The sequence below is a fragment of the Anarrhichthys ocellatus genome, unplaced genomic scaffold, assembly GCF_004355925.1.
Source record: "Anarrhichthys ocellatus isolate YVR2014 unplaced genomic scaffold, GSC_Weel_1.0 scaffold237, whole genome shotgun sequence".
In the NCBI taxonomy this organism is placed as follows: domain Eukaryota; kingdom Metazoa; phylum Chordata; class Actinopteri; order Perciformes; family Anarhichadidae; genus Anarrhichthys; species Anarrhichthys ocellatus.
The window spans coordinates 46,465-55,414 of record NW_022280267.1 but is presented as its reverse complement, the minus strand read 5'-3'; the positions used below and the strand labels follow the sequence as shown (position 1 = coordinate 55,414).

Below are 8,950 nucleotides of genomic sequence, written 5' to 3'. Positions count from 1 at the left end.
CGTGTCCCGTGCTCTGTTCCCGTCCTCTCTACCCGTGTCCCGTGCTCCGTTCCCGTCCTCTGTACCCGTGTCCCTTGTCCCGTTCCCGTCCTCTGTACCCATGTCCCTTGTCCCGTACCAGTGTTCCGTGTCCCGTACTCGTACCAGGTTCAGATTGTCCTCTCTGGCTATTCACGTAATGCAAACCTGCTGCAGGTTTTTAAAGGAAAAGCATACGCATGTAGAACCAGGTGAAGGATCTGCATCATTTAATGGTTTCTAACTTAACCTGTGAGAGGGTTCAACACTCTGCCTCTGTTCCTGAGCAGCCGGTGGTGAAGTTGGAGGAGGAGGAGCTGTCGGAGCTGCAGCTGCGCCTCCTCGCTCTGCAGTCGGCCAGTAAGAAGTGGCAGCAGAAGGAGCAGCAGGTGATGAAGAAGAGCAAAGAGCGGATCACTAAAGTCCAAGAGAAGAGCTCCCCTCCTCCCAGCAGGCAGAGGGTCACCACCAGGTCCGCCTCCGCCGCTGCCGCTGCAGAGAGGAACCGAACCAGGTCCAAACCTCTGGACAGGGACCGAGACAGAACCAAGACCGTCCCCAGACCGCCTGACAGAGACAGAGAGAGACCCAAAGCCAGTCCTAAACTTGGTCCCAAGGCTCTGCTGGAGAGAGGCCGAGGTCCAGGGAAAGCCCACATGGCCAAGAAGATGATAAGTCCAGGTGAGAAGAAGAGTACAGTGGAGACATTAGTTGTGTGGTGGTGATGATGGTGGATGGTGATAATAAAACATGGTGGTGGTGATGATGATGATGATGATGATACTCAGGCTCGGTGGCGAAGCAGGCGTTCAGGAAGCAGCAGCTGAGGACGTGGAAGCTGCAGCAGCAGAGAGACCAGGAGGAGAACCGGAGACAGGAAGAGGAGGAGAGACGCAAACGAGAAGACGAGATCCGACGGATCCGAGATCTGTCCAATCAGGACGAGCAGTACAACCGCTTTATGAAGCTGGTGGGGGGGCAGACGAGGACCCGCAGCAAAGTAAGACCATGTCCTGTCTGTAGTCTGTAGTCCTGCAGTCACCTTTATTATATGTATCCAGAGACTAGCTTTATTATTGATGACATCATCATATTAACCACCACAGAAGAAGAGTGACAGGAAGTGTGTTGTTTCTGTGCTTCAGTCCAGAGATGGAGAACACAGGAAGTCTGCCGGTAAGCAGGGACCGGACGCCTCTGGGAACCTGTACCAGTACGACAACTATGACGAGGTCGCCATGGACACGGACAGTGAGACGGGATCACCAGGTGAGACCCAGACAGGTACTGCACCTGTCCTCTTAGTGGAGACTGCACCTGTCCTCTCAGCGGAGACTTCATGAATAAAGTTCTGACTTCCTGTTTTTGTTTCAGTGGCGTCACCGAAACATCAGCTGACCTCAGAAGATCCAGCAGGTTTCCCTCAGATGTCTCCTTATGTCCCCGACTGTCTTCAGTTTGGACTGGTACGCTCTTCATCTCCTCCCTCCTCTTCGTCTCTCCACTTCCTCTCTGCTATTCCTCTTTATTTGTAAACATGAATGTATTGTCTCCACACTCGTCATAAAGAAGGTTTAATATTGTCTCTTCTTCGTCTCAGCCGTTTCTCTCCCCCATGATGTCGGTGGTTCCTCCCCCACCTCCCCCTCTCCCCCCACCACCAGACGAGCCGGAGCCTCCTCCCAAACCTCCCTTTGCTGATGAGGAGGAGGAGGAGGAGATGCTGTTGAGGGAGACGTGTCTGATGTCCATGGCCAACAAGAGGGTGACGTCCACAGAGGTGAGACATTGTGTCCTCTTGTCTCTCTGTGATGAACCTCATCTCTTATTTCACCTCTTGTCTCTCCCCAGGGCACCGGTTCTAGTGGTCCTCCGTCTCCCACCGGTCCTCCGGTCCTTCAGCAGCCAATCAGAGGGAACCTGAGCACCGTCAGTCTGAACACCGTCACCCAATCACGAAGCAGCAAATTCAGCAGAGGACACCACGCTGCTAGAGCTCCACTGGTGGTGAGGAGGAGGAGAGAGGGAGGATGATGATGAAGGTCATTATGATGATGATGATGAAGATGATCTCTGTCTCCTTCCAGCTCCCCAGACACAAGTCCGTGGTGGTTTCTCTCATCGACTCAGACGACAGTGACTCAGACGTGGACCAATGCAGCTCCTCTCAGACCTTTGGAGGACTGGAGTCCATGATCAGAGAGGCTCGGAGGACAGTGGAGGTGAGACATGGTCAGAGGGGACGGTGGAGGTAGAGGGCACTAGATGACATAGAGGACCTTTACAGACCTGAGGATCGCGGTGGTTTTTGAAGTCAGCTAATTTAGATGAATCTCTGTGATGGTAAAAATACACCGTGTCCCCTGATGAAGACAAGGAACTAATATCAGCCTGTTGTGCTGGTCCTCAGGCGGCGAAGCCTAAAGCGGCATCGGGCTGTGAGAAGGAGAACAACCCGGTCAGGACTCCTGAGGCTTTACCTGAAGGCAAGAGGGCCGAGTACCGCCTCCTCAAAGAGGAGATCGCCAGGTAAACACGGCACCCAGAGACACGCTCACGTCTCTGTGGACATGTCCAACACTCTCTGTCCTCTGTGTCCTCCTGCAGCAGGGAGAAGCAGAAGATGATAAAGGACCACGGTCCTCGGAGCTCCTCGTCCCCCTTCATCTCCGACTCGGTGCCGGACCCGTCCGTCAAAGCGTCCGCAGAGCTGAGGGCGACCGAGGCGGAGCAGAGACTCAACAAGCACAGGTGAGACCCTTAGAGCTGGTCCAGGTCCTGGTCCTCTTAGCGTTCATCGAGGTAAATACTGGTCCGTCTCCCCCGTGTTTCTCAGAGAGCTGCTGCAGAGGGACGAGACCGTCCTGAGACATCTGCTCCACCAGGAGCTGAAGAAGAGGGACTCTCTGAAAGCTGCCGAGGCCAAAGTGGTGAAGCTCCGAGAGCAGCTGCAGGCGTCTGAGAAGATCGTCAACGCCAACAAGACGCTACTGAAGAAGCTGCAGGAGCAGGTTAGAGACAATTGAGTTCAGACCTAACGGTGAGACGTGATACTGAGTGAGTCCCAACTAGTGATCTGTCCTGTAGCGGAGTCCCTGTAGCGGAGTATCTGTATCTGAGACTCAGCCACTGTATAAGAGTCCTGTAGCTTGAGTCCCGTATCTGAGTCCTGCTGGTTCATGTCTTGTGCAGGTGCATCGTGTGGAACATCGGGTCTCCATGAAGAAGTGTCTGTCCGTCCACTTGGAGCAGGACCTGTCTCAGGCTCAGCTGGCTGCAGGAAGAGGGTCCAAACGCAGAGCGGACTCCAACCAGACTCTGGTGAGAACGACACGATGAGACACAAGGGTCTAGTAGGCCAGGATCAGGATTTGGGTTTAGTGAGGTACTTCAGGGTTATAACAGCTGGTAATAAATGACAGACGGTGTGAATGTGCTTCATCTGGAGTCTTCTTAGTCTCAACATATACAAGTATTATAATAATAATAATATAAACGTTGATCATATGAAAATGTGTAATAGTGTAGATCTGAGTGATTCAATGAAGAATGTAGATGAGTCTACGACACTAATCAATAACTGTTGTAAAGCTGCTGATTGTTGGTGGTGAACCTCCTGATCATAGATATTGATCAGAGTGATTTTCTGAGTCCTCATGTCCCCCTTGTCCTCTCAGCCCAGTAAGTTGCAGCGAGTGGATGTAGGTCTTCGTGGATCCGAGCGCCACTTTGCTGAGCTGATCGCTCAGAAGCAGCGTCTGCAGCAGCTAGAGTCTGAGTACGCTCTGAAGATCCAGAAGCTGAAGGAGACCCAGGCCCTGTGCAACCGAGGACCCCCATCAGAGCCTCCGCCGCGGGCCTCCACCCAATCTGAGCCCCAGACCCTGACACCGACTCCCCCCTTCCCCCTGCCCCAGCCCTCCCTGCACGACCTGACCCAGGACAAGCTCACCCTGGACAGCGAAGACGTCCCAGAGGCCGAAGATCATGAAGCAGAACCAGCTCCTGCGTCGGCTAAAGCGACCCGCCGGAACTCCCTCCGTCAGTCCAGTAGCTCCTTCACCAAACCCAACCTGGAGCTGCTGAGCTCCAACCCCGCCAAAGAACCCAAACCCAACCTGGAGCAGCTGAGCTCCACCCCCGCCAAAGACCCCAAACCCATCCTGGAGCAGCTGAGCTCCACCCCCGCCAAAGACCCCACCACCAAACCCGCCAAGGGCTCGGCTAGCTGCAGGTCTCCTGCAGAGATGTTTGCGGGTCTGGACCTGGAGGCCCTGAAGCTTCGGTACCAGCAGCAGGCCCGGCTGGGAGAGCTGCTGCAGAAGGAGCTGCAGACGGTGGGGGGTCACGTCCACGGCCCCCCCACCGCTGGACAGGTGAGTTCCTGAGACACATGGACACCAACTAACTATGATCATCCTGTCCCTGTTCTCATGTCTTAGTTTCTGAATATGAAACAAGTCAGCGTGTCTCCATCTCTGTGCAGGTGGTCTCAGTGGAGGTGGAGTCAGCCAACAGCCAATTAGGGAGCTCAGAGCTGAAGCCTGTTCCATATGGACCCTATCACAGTCCTCTGCTGGTCTTCAGGTCTTACAGGTAAATTAGTTAATTTGTCTCAGATGTGAGGTTTGATGAACATGTCTCATGTGGTCTCTGTCTCAGATGTGATGAACCTGTCTCTGTCGCAGGTTCAGTCCATACTACAGGACCAAGGAGAAGTTGTCTCTGAGCTCCGTCTCATTCAGTAATGCGATAGAAGCCCGGAGGAGTTTCTGTCGCTTTGACCTCACAGGAACCTGCAACGACGACGAGTGTAGATGGTGAGGACAGACTTTTCATTCAAGTTTATTCTTCTGGTCTCTCATGGTTTCATCTGGTCTCTCATGGTTTCATCTGGTCTCTCTGCAGGCAGCACATGAGGAACTGCACTCTGACTGGAAACCAGCTGTTCCAGGACCTCCTGTCCTACAACCTGCCTCTGATTGGCTGCTCTGAAGTTAGCTCTGACGAGGACGTGGGCATCTCCACAGGTGGGCATCAGACCGACGGGTTCTTCAGACCCAGAAGGTCTCAGGTAGACGTTTCTTCACCTGTTTCTGTTGTCGTTGTAGAAAAGTACATGAAGAAGTTGTTCGGCTCCAACAAAGACCGGATGGGCGTCGACCAGAAGGCCGTCCTCCTCGTCAGCAAAGTGAACGAAAGCAAACGACACAGTGAGGAACCTTTTTCTTTTACCTCATCATCATCATGTCCTCTGACCCGTCTGTCCTCTGACCTGTCTGTCCTCTGACCCGTCTGTCCTCCTCCAGTCCCCCCTTTCACCACCTGTAAAGACACCAGGACGTGGAGGCCGAAGCCATCAGCACAGAGCAGCTTTGGCCCGGAGGACAACAGCGAGGATGAGTCTGCAGGAGGACACCTGTCGACGAGGAGACACGGTGAGAGACAGACAGGTTCAATGTAGAGAGAGGCAGCTGATCACTCAGATTATAGGATGTGAAGCCATGTATCAAACATGTTGGTAAGGTTTAGTTGAACCTCATCTCCTATAATAAACTTCGACCCTGAAGGACAAAAATGTCCCATTGACAGTTGAAAATATTATTTCATATTCTCTTGCCCACTGGGGATCAGTAACGTGATTGATTGTACTGTAATGCTATAAACCCTGTTGCTGATCAGATGATGTCTGTCTCTCTGTCCAGACGGCGTCTGTAAAACCAGCCTCTCTGCTCTGGACGTTTGCGTCACATCGGAGGACAAACGGTATTTCGTCAGTGAGACGGACGACATATCGAACCTGGAGACCAGCGTTCTGGAGAGTCCTGGAGACCCTCAGCTGTGGATCAAGTTAGCCTTCAAGTACCTCAACCAGAACGACACGTGGGTTCTAATGTTCTCTAAGAACCTCATGTTCCTCTGTAGGTCTGTTCTCTTTAAATGAGAACCTCATGTTCCTCTGCAGGTCTGTTCTCTTTAAATGAGAACCTCATGTTCCTCTGCAGGTCTGTTCTCTTTAAATGAGAACCTCATGTTCCTCTGCAGGTCTGCAGCAGAGTGTTTGGAAGCAGCCTTGAACACGTTGTCTCGAGCTCTGGAGAGTAACTGTGAGAACCCTGAGGTGTGGAGCCACTACCTGTCCCTGTTCTCCAGGAGAGGCAGCAGAGAGGAGGTCCAGGAGATGTGTGAGATGGCTGTGGAACACGCTCCAGACTACAAAGTGTGGTGGAATGTAAGAAAGAACCTGATCTTCACACAGAATGTCCACTTCACTTTGTGTTAACCCCTGACCTGTCGCCCTGACCTGTCTGTATCTTCCTCTCAGTACCTGAAGCTGGAGAGCTCTTTCGAGGGGAAGGACTACGTGTGTGACCGTCTACTCCGGTTTCTGGTCTCTGAAGCTTCTCCTGCCGTGACTGACCGACTATCCTTCCAGCTGATGGAGGCTCTGCTCTACAGAGTCCAGCTCAACCTGTTCACAGGCCGCATGGAGAGCGCTCTGGCTATCCTCCAGGTGAGTGGAGGTCTGTGATCCTGTGCTCAGGTAGATGGTGGACGTGAACATAAAGCTTGTGTTTGTGTTGCAGAACGCTTTGAAGTCGGCCCACGACAGGAGCATCGCCGAGCATCTGAGGGCCAGCGACCGGGCGCTGCTGTGGCTCTCCTACATCCACCTGACGGAGTTCGACCGGCTGCCGGCCGGCCTGCTGGACCCGGCCGAGTCCGGTCCGTCCCGGCTGGTCAGCAGAGAGTCCTTCCTGCTGCCCTGGAGGACGCCGCAGGATGTCAGCACGCCGCTCCACATCCTGGTGGCTCTGTTCAGAGGTACGGAGGCTCTTCTGTTTGTTCTGGTTCTATAAATGTTCTTCTTCTTCTTCCCCTCTAAGAAACAGAACTCTTCTCTTTGTTCTGGTTCTATAATCGTTCTTCTTCTTCTTCCCCTCTCAGACGCCGTCCATCAGTGCACCGATGAGTCTCTGACTCTCAGCCAGAGGACGATGGCCTGCCTTCCTCTTCACACCAACCTCATCTTCCTCTACAAGCTGCTGGACAGGTGAGGGGGGGCAGTGTTCTATCTGCTGACAGGAACTGATGACTTTTGATTTATCTTCATCAGCTTTAGAACCGTGTTGATATTATGTTCATGTATTGATTAGGGCTGTCGTTTGAACAGGTGTGATGAGGGCGTGGCTCTGTGTCGGTCTCTGCTGGATCTCTGTCCCGAGTCCTGCGCCCTGAGAGACGCTCTGGCCGACCTCCACATCAGGCAGGGAGACCTGGATCAGGCGGTCAGCATGTGGCTTCACGCTCTGGCAGAGTGTCCCAACAATGCTGAGGTCTTCTACCACTCCTGCAGGTTCCTCATGGCTCAGGTGAGCTCCAGGTGGTTCAGGGTCACGGGGTGCAGCTTCATCCTGGTCAAATAGAGGTGTTTTTAAATGTTTAAATGTGGTCTGACAGGAGAAGTCCGGTGCCATCGCTCCTCTGTTCCGAGGCTTCGTCCTGTCTCTGTGTGAGGACCAGCAGAGCCAGAAGAAGCCGGTGGACGTTCTCAGGTACATGATGGGATACTGAACTGAATGTTAAACATGTGGAGGACTTTTAAAGAGTTACACTTTGTTGTTTTGCTCCCTTCAGACACGTCCTGGGTTTCCCCACCGAGGAGCTGCTGAGAGGTCCCATCATCAGGGAGCTTCAGGAGCAGCTGAGTCAGCAGATGTCCTCCCTCCACCTCATCCACTGGTGAGTCTCCATCTGTTCATGATGAGAAGAAGTCTTTGTTACAGACGTCATGAACGTTTCTTCTCTAAATCTGTTTTCATGACAGGAAGGTTTGACATGTAGCTTGTAGTCATGTTGACCTATCGAGATATTTCTGACATTAGAGAGACTCAGAATATCTCATTACCTGGATTCATATTTGTATCTGTCACCAAAGATGTTCAACAGGCGAGTCTACAGAACATCATCATGAAATATATCACATATGTTATTTATGAATCGGGTTAAAGTTTACTTATTGTATTGAATCTGTGTTGTTGTTCCAGTCGCTGGCAGTGGCTTCACGGCTCTGTAGACGAGACGGTGGACGCCTTTGAGAGAGCTCTGGGGTCAACTATGCAGCTGGAGGAGCTTCATAAACTCTGGATGGAGTAAGTGTTACATCACCTGTATCACCTGTCTACAGTGACCTGGTGTTCATTGTGCCTCTGTCTACAGTGACCTGGTGTTCATTGTGCCTCTGTCTACAGTGACCTGGTGTTCATTGTGCCTCTGTCTACAGTTACCTGGTGTTCAGCAGCAGTCAACAGTCCAACCATCAGTCCAAACTGTTCTCAGATCTGGTCCATCGCTGTCTGAGCACCGTCCCGTCTCGACTGGAGGTTCCCTTTAACCCAGCAGAGTTCTGGAGCTGCTACAGCTTCCACAACAAGGTAGGACCTGTCTGTCTGTCTCCTTCTTACTGTCTGTCTCTCTGTATGAACCAGCAGACGGTTCACCTGGTAAAGATCAAAACGCTTTGTGTTGATTGGTTCTTCAGGTGGTGACTCTCTACCTGAGCTGTCTGCCGCAGTCCCAGCATGCACTTGTCCTAGAGAGACTGAGATACGCCATGCCCAACAACACTGAACTGGGCCTGAGGTACGCACATACACACTCGCTGTTTCCATGGGGATGAATCCTGTTGTGTTTTTATTGAGCCTGGCTCAGGTTTATAGTTAGGGCCGGCTCAGGTTTATAGTTGGGGCTGGCTCATGTTTATAGTTAGGGCTGGATCATGTTTATAGTTGGGGCTGGATCAGGTTTATAGTTGGGGCTGGATCAGGTTTATAGTTGGGGCTGGATCATGTTTATAGTTGGGGCTGGATCATGTTTATAGTTACGGCTGGATCATGTTTATAGTTGGGGCCGGCTCAGGTTTATAGTTACG

The 8,950-nt window shown here is 52.3% G+C and overlaps 1 protein-coding gene across 4 annotated transcripts in view; it reads left to right on the top strand.

The window, feature by feature from the left end:
* The first annotated feature begins 6 nt into the window (after positions 1–6).
* Positions 7–8,950, top strand: part of zfc3h1 (zinc finger C3H1-type containing) — a 10,283-nt gene continuing 1,339 nt past the window's right edge. For 3 of the 4 annotated variants that reach the window (XM_031879242.1, XM_031879241.1, XM_031879243.1), the window contains exons 1-28: positions 7–699; positions 807–1,018; positions 1,164–1,287; positions 1,393–1,484; positions 1,619–1,798; positions 1,870–2,025; positions 2,106–2,240; positions 2,429–2,547; positions 2,626–2,769; positions 2,855–3,029; positions 3,211–3,339; positions 3,696–4,394; positions 4,505–4,614; positions 4,707–4,838; positions 4,927–5,048; positions 5,130–5,231; positions 5,328–5,456; positions 5,724–5,901; positions 6,064–6,250; positions 6,344–6,532; positions 6,606–6,843; positions 6,967–7,072; positions 7,193–7,391; positions 7,480–7,574; positions 7,657–7,761; positions 8,067–8,171; positions 8,303–8,453; positions 8,561–8,661. In XM_031879242.1, coding sequence (XP_031735102.1) covers positions 252–699; positions 807–1,018; positions 1,164–1,287; positions 1,393–1,484; positions 1,619–1,798; positions 1,870–2,025; positions 2,106–2,240; positions 2,429–2,547; positions 2,626–2,769; positions 2,855–3,029; positions 3,211–3,339; positions 3,696–4,394; positions 4,505–4,614; positions 4,707–4,838; positions 4,927–5,048; positions 5,130–5,231; positions 5,328–5,456; positions 5,724–5,901; positions 6,064–6,250; positions 6,344–6,532; positions 6,606–6,843; positions 6,967–7,072; positions 7,193–7,391; positions 7,480–7,574; positions 7,657–7,761; positions 8,067–8,171; positions 8,303–8,453; positions 8,561–8,661 — 4,862 coding nt within the window. In that variant the 5' untranslated portion in view covers positions 7–251. Of the gene's footprint in view, positions 700–806; positions 1,019–1,163; positions 1,288–1,392; positions 1,485–1,618; positions 1,799–1,869; positions 2,026–2,105; positions 2,241–2,428; positions 2,548–2,625; positions 2,770–2,854; positions 3,030–3,210; positions 3,340–3,695; positions 4,395–4,504; positions 4,615–4,706; positions 4,839–4,926; positions 5,049–5,129; positions 5,232–5,327; positions 5,457–5,723; positions 5,902–6,063; positions 6,251–6,343; positions 6,533–6,605; positions 6,844–6,966; positions 7,073–7,175; positions 7,392–7,479; positions 7,575–7,656; positions 7,762–8,066; positions 8,172–8,302; positions 8,454–8,560; positions 8,662–8,950 lie in introns of those variants that run through there. The other variant, XM_031879244.1, reaches the window with a different exon arrangement.